The sequence below is a fragment of the Euprymna scolopes genome, chromosome 22 (assembly GCF_053919585.1).
Source record: "Euprymna scolopes isolate OS-2025 chromosome 22, ASM5391958v1, whole genome shotgun sequence".
In the NCBI taxonomy this organism is placed as follows: domain Eukaryota; kingdom Metazoa; phylum Mollusca; class Cephalopoda; order Sepiida; family Sepiolidae; genus Euprymna; species Euprymna scolopes.
The window spans coordinates 28819707-28837005 of NC_136503.1; the positions used below are offsets into that span (position 1 = coordinate 28819707).

The 17299-nt window shown below is 33.5% G+C and overlaps 1 protein-coding gene across 3 annotated transcripts in view; it reads left to right on the forward strand.

Annotated features, from left to right (window-relative positions):
- The window catches only part of LOC145243929 (structure-specific endonuclease subunit MUS81-like), a 69466-nt gene extending 59585 nt beyond the window's left edge, over nucleotides 1–9881 (forward strand). For all 3 annotated transcript variants that reach the window (XM_080107053.1, XM_080107054.1, XM_080107055.1), the window contains exons 16-18: nucleotides 651–754; nucleotides 3747–3830; nucleotides 9558–9881. In XM_080107053.1, the coding sequence (XP_079963179.1) occupies nucleotides 651–754; nucleotides 3747–3830; nucleotides 9558–9615 (246 nt within the window). In that variant the 3' untranslated portion in view covers nucleotides 9616–9881. The remainder of the gene's footprint in view (nucleotides 1–650; nucleotides 755–3746; nucleotides 3831–9557) is intronic.
- Nucleotides 9882–17299: the final 7418 nt, after the last annotated feature.

The following is a 17299-nucleotide window of genomic DNA, read 5'->3' on the forward strand; positions in this document are numbered from 1 at the left end:
ATATTTGCATATTGGTTTTGAAAAAGACATTTTATTAATTCAGTATTATTTGTTCTTATTGGTTCCCCCGACAAAGGAGGGATTATTATTTTTAATTGGAATTCAAGGAGGGATTGAACTTAGTAATTCACTCCCAACGTCTGTTCATTTGTTTGCACTTTTCATAGTAGCCACACCTTGGATTTAAAATAATTTTGCATAAACATTAGCCATGTTGAAAGTAAATTTTTGCCAGAACACATTTTCCGGGATAACTGGATGACAACCCCCCCCCTTCCCATTGGAGGCATTATAACTGATAAAATTGCCTCAAAATCGTTTATTTGTTTGCAGTTTTCTCAATAATCACACCTTGGATTTTTTTTTAAATTTTGCACAAACATTAGTCATGGTGCAAGTAAATTTTTCACTTTTGAAGGGGGACTCCACATGCTCGGCTTGTTTATTAAAAAATTACTCTCTTTTAGTTGATTTCTTTTCCAATATTGCCAGACAAAAAAAATGTTTTAGAACAAATTCAATCTTAAATAAAAGTGAGATTGTTAATAAGGAAAAATGTAGAAAGATATTTCATTGGATTTTGTTTGTTTTATAGATGTTTAATACTTCTATGACCCATTGATGTTTTTGTTGGTTTTCTTCCTCTGCAGGTTCTTACCGTACGTGAAATGTTTGCTAAACAATTGACACAGCTTCCTAACATGTCCAGTAGTAAAGCTCTGGCCGTTGTTGAAAAATGGCCGACACCAGCAAGGTTGGTAAAACTTTATGCTCTTCAGATGGGTGTCTGTTTTCAGATTACATTATTACATATTAAAGAAAGGAAAAAAAAATTTATTGTGTACCTAGTTTCTCTAGCTTAGAGGGGGAAAAAATATTGGAGAGTTAAAATAAATTTTTTGAAATAAATTTTTTGAGTTGCTTCATAAAGATGGGAGCTCAAGATGTGTTAAGTAAAAAAAAAATATATGGATATAAATATCTTTCTTTCTTAAATTTATGTCTGATATATTCAAAAGGAACAAACCAAGTCACACGTCTATCAATATTTCTTCTTTACTAGCATGGGTGGCCGGCATTGCCCGGGTGTTTGGAGGTGTATGCTGAGCAAAAAAAAAAAAAAAAAAGTCAATTTTTTTTAACTTTGACCCCTATTATGATCCCTTAAAATTTGTTTTGGGCTCCAATCAAGTTATTAAGTTAGATCCATGTCCAAGGAACCTATATCTAAAATTTCAAGTGTGTAGACTCAAAATTGTCGGAGGAGTTTGGTAGAGTTCTCAAAGGTCAAATTGTTGAACTTTGACTCCTTAAAAGGCAAATTTCTGGCCGAAACTGATCACATCGATTTTCCGAAATCTCAGTACTATGTATATCAAATTTCGAGTCTGTAGACTAAAAATTGACAGAGTTATTGCGTAGGGAAATGTACACAGACACGTTCATTTTTACAGATATATAGATTGTATGACTTTGTTCTATTTTAGAACTAAGTCATACTTTTCATTCCAACAAATATATTTTCAAATATTGTATTGGTATTTTATTTTCTTCTATTCATTCATCCAGGAAAAATCTTACAATAAACACGAAACGTTGATGGACATGTAACTTAGTTTTTTTGTCACTCTATCTTTGTGGAATACTATTTCCATTATCCTCATATATATATATATATATATATATATATATATATATATATATATGTTTCTAGTTTTTTTTGTTTATAGGAAACTTTCTTTGAGCCACTTGTTAGAATCTAAAAAAAAAAGTTGTTTTACACTGAAAATGTTTTTCAATATGTCTGCCTTGTTCACTAACTACGTTTTTGGCTATAGGACACAAAAACTTGAAATTTGAAAAAAAGATCCCTTTTCTTAAAGTACAAAGTAGAGATCAATTTTTCCAGATGACCAAACCAGTAAAATTTTTCTCAGATGACTAAGTTAAGTTGACTTTTCTTTGATGATCAAACCCAGCATTATCATGTGAATTAGTGTCGCTGTAATGTTAGAACGATTTACTCAGAAAACGCAAATGATGCATATCAATGTCTGAATTCATTTTTAAATGTAATTCTTTTTATTCATGGTAAAACAAGGAATCATAATAATAAACAAGAAGACTTCGCTTCGTAGGACGTCATTTTGAGTGTATTTTGCTGTGGAATTATGAGTTTTTTAAAAGAAAAAATACACCTAAATATATTTTGATTCATGTAGATGACACATTTATTATTATAGAACCAATTCTTTATCCATTATTATTATATTGTACCTAATATATAGTAGTGAGATTAAAAGTAAAAAAGAATAGGACTTGGGTGCCATCAGCTAGAATCAAAACCCAAACATACAACTTCAGCTGCATTCCTTAACCTTTGAGCCACACCCATACATATATAATTGTTAAAAAATGACACTTAACCGATGAATATACATTGTGTGCATGTAAACATGTTTAGTCGACTACTTCTGCCAAGGTCAACTGTTTTGCTTTCAATTTTGACATCTTAGCAGCAATTTTTACCAGCTAAAAACCAAATACCCTATATATCAGATTTCTACTCTGTAACCAAATATTCAGAGATGAGTTTGGTAGAGACTTTTTGCACACACACCGACAATATCAGTTTTATATATATTTCTGTGTGCTAGAACGTTTTAATCTTAAATTCTACGCAATTATGCACAATGTAGAAACTATGCATAAATAGAATTCAGCCTAATAATGAAATGAAACAATCATCTAGTAAGTTGGTTAGTTAACTAATCAGATTTTTTGTTATTCTCACTCTTATTTTCAACAGCCAATGGTCAGGCTTTTATCAAAGATTCAGTTTTTTGGGGGTTTTTTTTTTACAAAGTTATATACCATACTTTTACCAAAGTGGTATTTCATACAGCATAATCACGTTGACACACCGGTTTCTGTCAGATAACCGAAGTTAAGCAACGCTGAGCCTGGTCATTACTAAAATGGGTGATCAAATTGGGAATTCCAGGCGCTGTATGTAGGAGGACGTCGTTATCTCCCTTAACGGGAATATACATGCGACTGGGGGCCCACTTGTGAATTTCATACTCTCATGAAACTTCCTCCTTCAGAGGAAGTCGATTAAACCCGAATAGAGTCAGTGCTGACGCACAAAGTGGTTACCACATATCAAAGCCCAGAAGCCACTTGAGGATAAGGGTTAAAGCGTGTATTGTAGTAATTGGGACAGTAGTGTAGTAATCATTTGTGGTGGAAATTTAGTATAATCAGATTTTTTACGAGGATGGTTCTATAAGAACGTGTTTATGTTGGACTTGAAGATGACAATATTGTAGTTAGCTGGAAAGCAGATCAGTGGAACAGAGTTCCACAGGCGGACAGTTCTAGCTTTGTTCATGGAATCCACACCTAGGCTTGGGCACTGATAGAGAATGGGGGAATTTATTGATAGTGACTTTGATTAGATGAGTGTTTTTGTGAAAGATTGACGAGGAGGGGGGGGGCATAGATTAGAGCTCAGTTGAATACTTGCCATGAAATTAGTGATAAAGCAGAGACAAGCTCACAACGTCTCTTCTGTGGGGAAAGTGGTTGCAGAGAAGAGAAAAGGGTATTATCTGCTAGATTACGAATGTTTTAAACTCTGTCAAGGCAGGATAAGATGCTCCTTGTGTGTGTGTGTGTGTGTGTGAGATATATATATATATATAGTAAATGAATGATTTTTTTCTCTTGTGTTTGATCTGCAGGTTCTATGCAGCCTATGAATCCATGTCGACAAAAGTTAGCAAGGAACAAATGCTGAGCAGTCTGAAATTTGGAAAGGCTCAAAGGTAAAAACAATCCATTTTGTCTCTAATCTTTCTTTAACCAGCGTTTCATCATCGCTGATTGAACTCGCATTGTCAATACAAAAACCATTTTTATTTCAGCAACACTTCTTCACTTATTTTAATTTTCTGTACCAATGTCTTTAACTTCTCTGTGAATATTTGAAAGTTAGACTTCCGTCCAAGGAGGTCATTTTGACAGGCAGTATCGGCATTTTGCATAAAAATCACGAGACACTGTTATTGTGACTAAAAAAAGGTCGAATATAAAAGCTAGAAGTAGAACCATGTTTAAAAGTCACTTGGTCTTTCGCTTCCAAAAAGTTAAAGGATTGAGATGGAAAGGTATCACTATTATTAAAGTGTAAAACATCTGAAATTATTCGGCAAGTACAGCACATCATTGGTGGTAATCCTAGAAAATCTATGAGGTTGATTGCAAAAGAGCACCGTGTACCAAAAGTGACAATACAAAGACATCCGATATAAGTTTTATGTGATGAGTTAGTCATTTTTACGTCAGAAAAGGAAAAATAATCAGATCTAATAGAATCCGAAAAAAATATTTCAATCCAACAAAAAAAAAAAAAAAAGTGTTATTTGGTTTTATTCCGAGATGAAAAAAAAATTAGTAAGAAAAGTAAACAAAAGAAGGAGAGTAAAAAAGGGACTTTGGATTTAATTTTGGCATTTCCTCGTGACTCTCGCTTCCCTTAATTTGTCTTTCAGCTCTCATATTCTATGAGTGATGTTTCTGACAAAGGAGCCAGAATCTATCCCTCTAACAGTTTTTAACCTAAAGCCTAAAGTAATATTTATTTTTTTTTAAGCTTCTAGCTCTTTACATCAAATGGCTTCATGTCTTGTTCAGAACAATTTCCATAAAAAAAAACAAGGACAGCTGATGGCAGAACTATTGCTGGTACATCTGAAGTGAATTTAAAATCAACATTAATTTGGACTGTCCTATAGTATCAAATAGACAGGGTAAAAAAAAAGGGAGGAGGAGGCTCTAAACTAATTGATCTCATACTGGCTACCAAGCTCCAGCCTCTGTCTCATCATCTCAATGTTGCATTTCTGTGCTTGTTTTACAAGTACTTCTCTGGAATGTGTCTGATGCCCCATGGCATAAAAACATGCAACAAACCTGATCATCAGCTAAATCCTTCACTGTAGAGATTCTGAAAGGCTTTTTACTCTAATAACTTCTTTCCTCAAACTGCTAGCATGTGAAATTCTCTCAGTGTTCTCTGATTGTACCAACATGCAGAATTTTTTAAATGTAATATGAACAAACAGCTAAACAACTCCTTACTTTGGGGGCCACATTTCTATGCATATCCCTATTCACAATACTCCTTACATCTCAATAGCAGTGTATTGTTTTAGGTGAATTAAAAAAAAAATGTCAAATCTGCGTTATTAATTTCTCAATTATGTTTGCTTATTAATAATGCTTCTTTTATTCTTAGGTTTCCTATGTTTCTTTCTGCAATTACAATACTATTATGTCTGTTAATAGTTTTGCATTCTATGTTTTTTTAAAAGGAAGATGATTGTGTATTTAGCAGGGAAGTAAGTTCTGTACTTTTTGAAATTAAATAAGGAAAATCTGATTCCTCCTCTTCTAACAGTTTTTCCTAAAACCTGAAAATGTTAATTTTGCCATGGAGGCAAAGACTTCAAACACTTATGAAGTGATCAGAAGATTTAGATGACTTGTTTCATTAAAAAATGAGTTTCTGTTTCTTTCTCATATGCATTCAGTGTTTTTCTCCTTCTCTTTGATTGGAAAATGTTGTTTTTGTGTGGTATTCTTACACACACACACACACACACACACACAGGGCGGGGGACTCTGCTTAGGAAATTCATTTCGCTTCCAGTATTTTTTGTACCTTGACTATTAAGTTCTCTTATAAATTCTTAACATTCATGGAATGTTTTTCTTCTAACGACACTTGCTATAAATTTTAATTTGGATGACTTCTCTTTCATTAAAAAATGTTTCTTTCTCGTCACGTGCATACTCCTTGTCATTGTCTATACTCACATGCCTGATTAAGGTCTCCTTCGATTTGAATTTTATGTGTTCTAATAGTAATACAAATATAAAATGCATTGCATTTGGTGCTATGTGACATATGCTATATGGAATACACCCATTATCAAGGCCCAGAGGCCACTTGAGGATAAGGGTTAATAGGTATACAATAGTCATTGTGCTTTTAGCATAGTAAACAGTGGGAATTTTGAAACTTGGATTACTTAGGGGGACGATTCAATTAGAACTTGTTCACATTGGACTGTTTCTTTTTTTTTCATAGGTATCAACTCATTATCAAGGCCAAGAGGCCACTCAAGGATAAGGGTTAAAGAGTGTACAGTAGAAATTGGACAATATAATAATCATTAGTAATGAAAAATTTCATAACTTATATGGAACGGCTCATCAAGAACTTATTTACGTTAGACTTGAAGACAACCATATTGTAGTCAGCCGGAAAGCAGGAAAACAAAAGACAATTCCACAGGCGTGCAGTTCTAATAAAAAAGCTTTGTTCATGGAATCTACGTTTAGGTTTAGGCACAGATAAAGAGTGGGGGGAATTATTGATAGTGTTTACAGCTAGACGAGTGTTTCTTGTGAAAGTTTTGCGAGGGGGGACCATAGATTGAAGCTCAGTTGAACACTTTCCATGAAAATAACGATACATCAGAGACAAACTCGCAACATCTCTTCTGTGAGATAAAGGTTTCAAGGAAGAGAAAAGGACATCTCCTACGAGGCTACGAAGTCTATTTTGAACTCTATCAAGGCAGGACAAGTCCTTTCTAGCAGCTCCTGCCCAGATGTGGCAACAGTATTCCATCCTTGGACATACCTGGCTCTTATATAGATAGAGAATTGCATCAGCAGTGAGATATCTACTGGATCGATAGAAAGATCCCACCATTTTTCCAGCGGCCTTGGCAACAGATTTGATGTACGTGTTCCATTTAAGATCAGGAGTAATGGTCAAGCCCAGAAGCTTGTCAAAACTTGAGGCCTCCTGAAGACGAGAGCCATTCATTTCAATTGATGCCAGATGTGGATCAGAATGTTGATAAGCTTGGTTTTAGATGCATTAAAAGTAACCAGCCACTCCTTTCCCCATTGTACTACATGCTCAAGATCAGAGGAGAGAGAATTGGAGAGAACTTGGTCGTTTACTGTCTTAGATGTGCTACCATAAATGGTAGTGTCGTCAGCATAAATGTCTACAAATGATGTAAGGATGTGATTTGGAAGATCATTAATGTAGATCAGGAAAAGAGTTGGGCCCAGGATAGACCCCTGAGGGACACCGGCATTAATACTGTGGGCTTCTGATTTTTGCCCCTCAACTACTACTCTTATGAACCTATCAGAAAGAAATGATTTAATAATTGAGAAGACATTTCCAGCTATACCATAGCTAGAGATCTTATGAAGTAAACCTTTATGCCATACCCTATCAAAGGCCTTAGATATGTCAAGAGCAATTGCCCTAGAAAGGTTGCCTCCGTCGAGAGATTTGCTAATCCTATGAGATATAACTGTAAGCACATCTGCTGTAGATCTAGCAGAACGGAAACCATATTGAGTGTCACTAAGAAGGTTATTTTTGTTGAGATGGTTGATTACTTCTGTATTTAACACAGATTCCAACAGATTACTCATGACGCACAGGAGACTTATTGGCCTGTACTGAGAGGGGGATGAGCGATCACCTGAATTCTTAAATACAGGGCATACAGATGAAATTTTCCAGGGAGATGGGAAACTATTCTCCTTAAGACAAAGTTTAAATAGTTTTGTAAGTATGGGCGCTAGTTCAAGTTGAAGTTTTTTGAGTACTATAATTGGAATAACGTCCGGGCCAGTTGTTTTACTGGAATCAAGGTTTTTGATTAGCTTGGCAACATCACGTACAGATATACGTATATCACATAGTGTGTTTTCAGATACAGGAGGAAATATTGGAGGTTGGCGGCCTTGATCGCAAAAGGTAGAATTAGCTGCAAAGTTCTTGACAAAGAGTTTGGCTTTGTCTGATGCTGACGAGATTACCTCAGGTCCATTGATGATAGTTGGAATGGAGCGCACACTTCTGTTCAGAATTCTGTTTGCTATTTGCCAAAACTGGTGGGAACCAAGCCGCTGCTCAGCTACTTTGGACTTAACAGATTGAGCATACAACCATCTTGCGCTCTTAATTACTTTCTTACAATGGTTGCTGGCAGTCCTGAAAGCGGCTTTAGTTTCCATACATCTATTACGTTGGAAACAGTGGAAAAAGTGATTTCTGTGCGCAATGGCAGCAGCACATTCTGGAGAGAACCATGGCTGGCTGTTAGGTTTTTGCTGAAACTTTTTAGAGGGTATGAAACGGTCAATACCTACAATTAACCATTCCGTCAGGTCTAATACTATAGAGGACACATCCTTTTTAAATATGGAATGCAGAGATAGATCAGTTATAAATGTACGGAAACTATCCCAGTCAGCCTTAGTGTATCGATATACTGTACAATGGAGAGGTACGTCTGGGGACTTATTACATTTCATTTTTATCTTAATTGATACAACAGAGTGGTCGGAAGATCCAAGAGGCGACAGAACAGAAACTGAACATAGTTCAGGGCAAGTTGTGAGAAAAAGGTCTAGTAGGCTCGCATACTGGCCGTCATTGTCGGGCACACGGGTGGGTTCCTGAACAATCTGAGTGAGGTTATAGGCAATGGAGAAATCATGACAGAACCTCCCCTCATCATCGGTCTTGTTTGAGTGGGTCAACCATTCGACGTTGTGAACATTAAAGTCTCCACATGCGTGAATGTTAGCTGAAGGATAAGCAGATAGAACTTGGTCAATTTTCTCAGATATGCTTTTAAATATAGTAACTCCGCTGTTGTGGGGGCGATAGAGAGTAAATTTGCTATTTGGTTAGATTTTTTTTTTTTTATGTTTTTTTCTTATTTTATGTTTTTTTTTCTCGTTACCTATCTATGATCTTATGATAGTGCTCCCTAAAAATCATGGCAAAGACTTCATGTGATTCATGAAGGGGGTAGGGGAGTTAGATGATTTTTTTTGTTTAATCAAAGAATGACTTCCTGACGACCCCACCTATTGCGCACTCAATGCCTTTTTGCTTTTAATTTTAACTTTCTTCATTAACTGAAGTGGTTTAGGAAAAAAAATAAAAATTGTACTACCCTCTGCACATGGAAATTAGATTCATCCAGAGATTTCTTTTTTCCTTTGTTATCGGCTTGTTGCATTCCTGTAAATTAATATTATTGATGATACTATTGATTAATTTTTATATTGGGTTGGCAACTAAATTTTTGCCATTCCATTTTAATTCAAAAGTTTTTAACAAAATAAAAAAAAAAATAATAATTAATCAATAATGTATTTACACTTTGCAATTTTTTTCCAAATTCAATATTTTAACACGTCATTGGCAAAAATCAAGATTCAACAAAACTGTTCATTTTCTTTTTTGTAACTTGAAATTAAATTAACTTAAAAAATAAAAATGGCGGCAGAAACTTAGTTGGCAAAACAATAATTTATTATTTTTAAACAGTTATTAAATGAGCTAAAACAGTCTAGTCTAAAACAGCATGCGTCTTTTAATGGTGTTTAAAAAAAAAATTGGCTAAAAATCTTCTTCATATTTTGTTCTTCCATTGTAGGAGTCTGGGTCCAGTGTTGAGCAACAAAGTTTATCAATATTATTTTAGTGATGGTTAAAAAAATGGAGGAAATGTGTTGGCAGCAATGTTTTGCAATCATCACTGAAGAAAGCAAGTGCCAATGAATTTTTATTTTTTTCTTCTGACCTTTGAATAAATACCTTAATCTAATTTTTTTTTTTTTTGTAATGTTTAATCAGAAAGAAAGAAAAATAAAAAAAAAATCCTCAAACATAAAAAACATTTTATCATTCAACATTGCTTTTACTGTAAACATGTAAATCTCAACTTTTTGTTATAAATAAATCAATAATATTATTTGAATGTGACGATTCTGTTTTCAAATGAATCCGAAGACAAAATCAAATAATTTTGCACGACTTGAACTGACAGTATCTTTTATGTATTTATTTGGATGTTGACAACAATCAATTAAGAGCCTTAGTTGAAGCCAATCTATGCACAACTGTTTGAGAACTTTTGCACAGAAGGTATGTTCTATTCCTTCTCTTGGGTTAGGAAACTTACTGCACCTGTCACTATCCTATATCTTTATGAAGCCAATATTTGCCCATCCACGAAGTATTCCCTCTCTGTTCTCTTCCAACGTGCAGAAATTTAAATATAATATAAACATACATCTTGCTACTCAACTCCCCACTTATGATGCTCCTATTAATCACAGTAGCCCCTTAGTGGCAATATGCCTAGTTTATGGTGAACAAGAATACATCATAAAAAAAAAAGTAAAATGTTCCAAGGAATCCAATAGTATTTTAACGTTGTATTAGAAATTATGACAATAATGTGATAGGCATCTGAATTTTAATTTGTGTTTTATTTATTACAAATTTATTTATTTATTACAAACTCCCATTGCAAAATGAAATACATGTCTAGAATAAGATTTTATGAGGAATAAAGTAATATATATTATTCCTTAATTGGAATTCATTTTTGAGATAAGCATTATATATATTAATTTATTTTTTTATTTTTTTTTTTATTTCGGACTATTATTCTCATCTTTATTAGTTGTTGTTTTTAATCTTTTATTGGTTGTTGTTTTTCATCACGTTTCGGCCAACTATTCCTCTGGCCTTCCGCCTATCCGTCGCGGTTTCCACCACCTGACGATTAATGATTATTATTAAATTTGAGCAGTTGCAGATTTTTCAACATAGATCTATATAGCAATGCATCTGACAGACAAATATCTAACTGACTAATATATTATAGTATATATTAGGTTGGTGCAAAAACTAATGTTTTTTGACATTCAACTATGTATGTATATGTATAAATCAAAACAAAAACCACTTAAACATATGAACAATAAAAACGAAGCAGTAAATTGTCTATGGAAATATAGCGGAGTGGATTATGGCGCTGGACTGAAATACATAAGGTTCAAGGTTCAAATCCTACCAACAGTCAAGCTACGCTGAAGAGGAGTAGGGCTCCGAAACACGCGTGTCCGTAGATTACTGTTTTTAAAAATAATAAATAAATAAATAATACAAAATAAAAATGGGCGACTTTTTAAGAAAAACACCGGTTCTCCGAGGCGGAGACATAAACATTACTATCGTTTAAAAAATCAAAACAAAAACCACTTTTTATATATATATATATATATATATATATATATAAACATTATTTTCGTATCAACCTAATATACTAGCATGTTGCTCAGCATTGCTCGGTCGTAAAATATGATACATGAATATGATATTTTGATTAATGCAAATTTCATATTTATTATTATCCTAGCGGTACCAGGCCATGTGTTACTGTGGCTTAGTGGATATGGAAAAAAAATGCTGACAGTTACGGAAATGCCCTCCCTCCTCTGAAATCCATACAGAACACCTGGTTTTTCTTTTATCACGTTGATCTCATCGATTACAAACGTAACTCATAAATGTGGAACTCTGCTCCGTTTGCCTGTTTCCCACCTGACTACAACTTGGATGTCTTCAAGTCCAACATAAACAAATTCCTGACAAACCGGCCTCTTAAGTAAGACACTTTACCAAATCTCCAATACAAACGATTACTACGATACTATCCCTTTGATTACTGTACACGCAATAACCCTTATCCCTGAGTGGCCTCCAAGCCTTGATAAGTGATGACCTCCATGTAAAAAAAAAAAGAAAAAAAGTTTTTTAAAATATTATTTTTATGACTTTTTTTGGGGTCTGATGGTTTTTTTTTTTGTTTTTTTTTTTTTTTTGGTAAATGTGACAATGGGAATACCCTGGCCCAATCACCGCTAAAAAAATACTCCATGCCCATCAAACTTAAAGACTGGAAACTTGAAATGAAATGTAACGTAAATTATTTATTTATTTGTTTAACTATTATTATTTATTTATTTTGTTTTTGCTGCACTTCATTTAGGCACGCATTCACCAGAAAAGAACGAATTACTATTTCATTATCCTTCTTACTAAAACAAAATTGTTATTTCTAGTATTTTGTCTATGTATGCTTGCTCTAATTAGTATTTTGTTATCTTTTGTATGAAAATGTAATAAAATTGTTAATTAGTTTATTTTTTCCATGCGTACTTGAATAAAATGCACTGAAAAGGAAATGCAATTAAAAAAGAAAGAATGCAACCCCGAAACAATAAATAAAATAAGTTAGTTTTCAGGCCAAGGTTGAAAGTGTAGTATCTGTTCTGATGCTGCACTTTCATGTAAACATAGAGAATACATATGTAGAAAGAACACGCACACATATATACACAAGCGGACGCTCACAAGCAAAAAAAAAAGCAAATACACATGTATGTGTATAAACACCAACACATGTGTGCCCAAGTTTATGTGGCTTGATAGTTTTATGGTACACACACACACGTACATTAACACAGATGTACTCAAGCAAACAAAAACAAACACGCACATGTATGTGTATAAGCAGAAACACATGCTGCCTATTAGTTTAATGGCACATACACACACACACAGCAATGCTGCATAGAAGAAATGCTGTTGCATTCATCGCCAAACAGAAAGTGGCAATCGAAAAGGGGGGATGACTTTCGCAAATATCAGCGAAAAAGTGACCCCTCCTTGTAGAAAAGTACCCAATTGAGGGTGAAGGTATTAATATTTTTACCCAATTTTTTGATATTTGTTGTCTGAAGAGTCGAGCTTCAAAATGATACCGATCTTGTGAAAATCCATCGCCTCTGACAAAAGTTTTAGGCAGATATACAAACAGACATACATTCAAATAGACAGGTGAGATTTATATTATAGACTTTTTTTTATACAGTTTTCACCCCAAACAAGGCACAATGCCACTTTGAAGTAGGGGGCTACAATCGGGGATATAAGTTGCAAGGGTATTTTGAGTGGTAAGATGTCTGTTCACATTACACTTGAACTTCTGCATGTCAGTACAGTTGGGAAAGCAGAATCCCGGAAGCTAGTTCCAAAGTTTAGCAGTTCTGAGGAAGAAACTATTGGAGTAGAAGGCTTTCTTACACCTAGAGATAATCTCTACTGTGTAGGGATGCGATTAGCTGCTTGTCGGGTTTGTCGGGGGTACTAGTGCTTGTAGTTCATCAGAACATTCACTATTAAAGTACTTGTAAAACAGGCAGAGGGATGTTTAGCTTATGGTTTACTTTTTCTTTTGAGGTTAATGCCTGAGCTATGAAGACATGTTTGTTGCAAGACTATTCATAATGCCATCACTGGACTTTCACCTGGCAAATTCCATTTCTTTAATTTTCACTTTTGCACCAATTTTTCCTGGCTAAAACCCAATGAAGGTTTTGTATTGGTTCGAATACCCTATATATTAAGTTTCATGTCTGTAGACGCAAAACTGGCAGAGGAGTTTGGTAGACAAAATTTTGTAAACAAATATATATATGCATACATAAAAATATATAGAAACCTTTTTGCGCAAATATTACGAAAGTATAAATCATGTAGAATATCTGCATGAATATAATTACATGTAATAGTTAACTAAAGATGATCATCCCATAAGAAAACCAAAAAACTAATAGGGAATTAATTTAAATGAATGTTTAAAAGAATATGAAAATTAGCTAGATCTTTTGCAGATGAATGCAATTCCCCGATCCATATATAACAAAGTTGCATTTTTTTTTTTTGAATAAATAGAAAAAAGGGTTTTTAATATGAATATCAATACACAAAAAAAATTATAGGAGTGTGTGTGTATATATATATATATATATATATATGATTGTCCTCACACACATTCTCATATATATATATATATATATATATATATATATATATATTAGCGGGGCTACCCGGCGTTGCTTGGGATCGTATAAACAATGAGAAAATCGAATTTGGTTTTGTAATATAATTGTTATTCTTATGAGAGAGGAATTTGTATGTTTATGTATCATTTGCTAATTCGAACAAAAGAATATTTTACCTACATAAGGCGGGTATTACACATATGAAATAATTGTATCTTACCTAGGGTAGCTAACTTACAGCATGTATATGCAAGGACGGGTAATATACAACACATTTATCTTATCAAATCCTAAGCGATGCCAGGTATTTTGCTAATATATATTCTCACCTATTTCATTCAATCCCGGGCAATGCTGGATGTTTTGCTAGTATATATGCCAATCAATCTCATTAAATCCTGGGTGACGCAAGGTATTCTGTTAGTATATATTTCAATCAGTCCAATTCAATCCAAGGCAACGCCAAGTATTCTGCTAGTATATATTTGCATCTATCTCATTACATCCCAGGCGACCGTGTAATCTGCTTGCATACATTTGCATGTATCTCATTGAATCCAGGGTGATTCCGGGTAATCTGTAAGTATATATGTGGACGTATCTCATTGAATCCCATAATTCTTGGATTGTTACAAATTTCGACAATTTAACCCACATTATAGCTCACCTGTCTAAAATAATAACTTTGAGACATTGTCTTGGTTGGTTTTTCATTACAAACACATCATCCAAATAACTCAAATTTCATCAGTTTTTATAATTTTTGGATATGTTACTAATTTCAACAACCATGTCACATGATTTAACTTACATTATCGCCTGCACTCTTACTAAAATAAAAACATTGATACATAGGCTATGGTATGTTACTAATTTCTACTATCACTTTTCATGAGTAAATCCACATTATCGTCCCCTTCTATCACTAAAATAATAACTTTTAGATATTGTATGGCTGGTTATTTCATTACAAACCCACCAACAAAGTAACTCACATTATATAATTTTTCATAATTCTTGGATATGTTACTAATTTTGACAATTATTTTTAATGAAGTAACCCAAATAATCGCAACCTCTAACTAAAATAATAACTTCCATACATTGTCTGGTCTGTCTACTTCATTACGAATACATGAATCAAATAACTCACATTTCATCATTTTTCATAATTTTTGGATACGTTGCTACTTTCAAACGTTATTTTTTCTGAGTTCAATCACATAATCTCTCTCCTCTTACTAAAATAATACCTTTGAGACATTTGAGCTGTTTATTTCATTACAAACACATCAATAAAATACCTCATATTTCATCATTTTTTATAATTCTTGGATATGTTATGAATTTTGACAATCAAATTTAATGAGTGCGCACATCTAATCGCCCAATTCTTACTAAAATCATAAATTTGCTACATTGACTGGGCTGTTTATTTCATTATAAACACACCAATCAAATAACTAAAACTTCATTTTTCATAATTCTTAGATATGTTACTAATTTCGACAATACTTTTTCATGAGTTAATCCACATTATCGCCACCTCCTATCACTAAAATAATAACTTCCAGACATTGTATGGCTGTTTTTTTTCATTAAAAACACACCTATCAATTTACTCGCATTTGATCATTTTTCATAATTCTTGGATATGTTACTAATTTCGACAATCATTTTTAATGAAGTAACACAAATAATCGCCCCCCCCTCTCTTTAATCGATACGATCCCCTTCCTCTTACAAAAATAACAACTTTGATACATCTTCTAGCCTGTTTATTTTATTACGAACACACCAATCAAATAACTCACATTTAATCATTTTTCATAATTCTTGGATATGTTACTGTTATGTTTGACGTTCATCTTCGTCGCCAACTGTTATGTTTGCAGATTGAACCAAATAACATATAAGGCAATACAAATGAAGATTCAACAAACAAAGGTAGATCAATAAGAAGTGTATTAGGAAAAGTATTTTTACAGTATATTTACATAATGGTTGTCAGGTAAGAGTCTTGGCTGGAGAACATATCTGCTCTCGGTTCGGCCTTCGGTGGCTTCTGGTTAACACACACTCAGACTAACCGAGTCTTGCTATTTATGTGTAATATTATCCACATATGTAAATGAATGGGTGCCACATAACCCACATAATCGACCCCCTCTTACTAAAATACTAACTTTGAGACAATATCTGGTCTGTTTATTTCATTATAAACACACCAATTAAATAACTTACATTTAACAACTTTTCATAATTCTTGGATATATTACTAATTTCGACAATCGTTTTTCATGATTTAACCCACATAATCTCCTCTCCTCTTGCTAAAATAATAACTTTGAGACATTGTAATGAAATAGACACTCCAGACAAACATACAAATCAAATAACTAACATTTCATCATTTTTCATAATTCTTGGATATGTTACTAATTACGACAATCATGTTTCATGAGTTAACCCACATTATCGACCCCCTATTACTAAAATATTAACTTTAAGACTATATCTGGGTTGTTCATTTCACCAATCCAATAACTTACATTTAATCACTTTTCATAATTCTTGGATATGTTACTAATTTCGACAATCGTTTTTTACAATTTAACCTACATAATATCCTTTCCTTTTGCTAAAATAATTACTTTGTGATATTGTCTGGCGTGTTATTTCATTACAAACACATCAACAAATAATTCGCATTTCATCATTTTTCATAATTCTTGGATATGTTACTAATTTGGACAATAATTTTTCATGATTTTACAACATAATCACAGCATCTTCCTATATGGGGTATTCTGTTAGCACAAATATCCACCTATCTGATCCGATCCCAGGTATTCTCCTCGGAAACATCCCACCTATTTCATCAAATCCCAGGCAACGTCAGGTATTTTGCTAGTACATATATCCACCTTTCTCATACAATCCCCGACAACGCTGGTTATTATGCTAGTACAAATATCCAGCTACGAAGCCATATCCAAGAATGTTCACTGGCATAATATTACAATGATTGCATATTAATCTAATGGTAGTCGACAATGAAGCTACATCCAAGGAAGGTCACTCGCATATTATAACAATGATTGTATATTAATCTAATGAAATTCGACAATGAAGCTACATCCAAGGGAGGTCACTCACATATTATAACAATGATTGTCGAATACCTTTACAGTAATATGCAATGAAGCTACATCCAAGGGAGGTCACTTGAATATTATAACAGTGATTGTATATTATTCTAATGGAATCTGACAGTGAAGCTACATCCAAGGGAGGTCACTTGAATATTATAACAATGACTGTATATTAATCTAATAGTATTCGAGAATGAAGCTACATCCAAGGGAGGTCACTTGCATATTATGACAATAATTGTATATTAATCCAATGGAATTCTAGAATGAAGCTACACTCTAGGAAGGTCACTTGAATATTACACCAATGATTTTATATTATT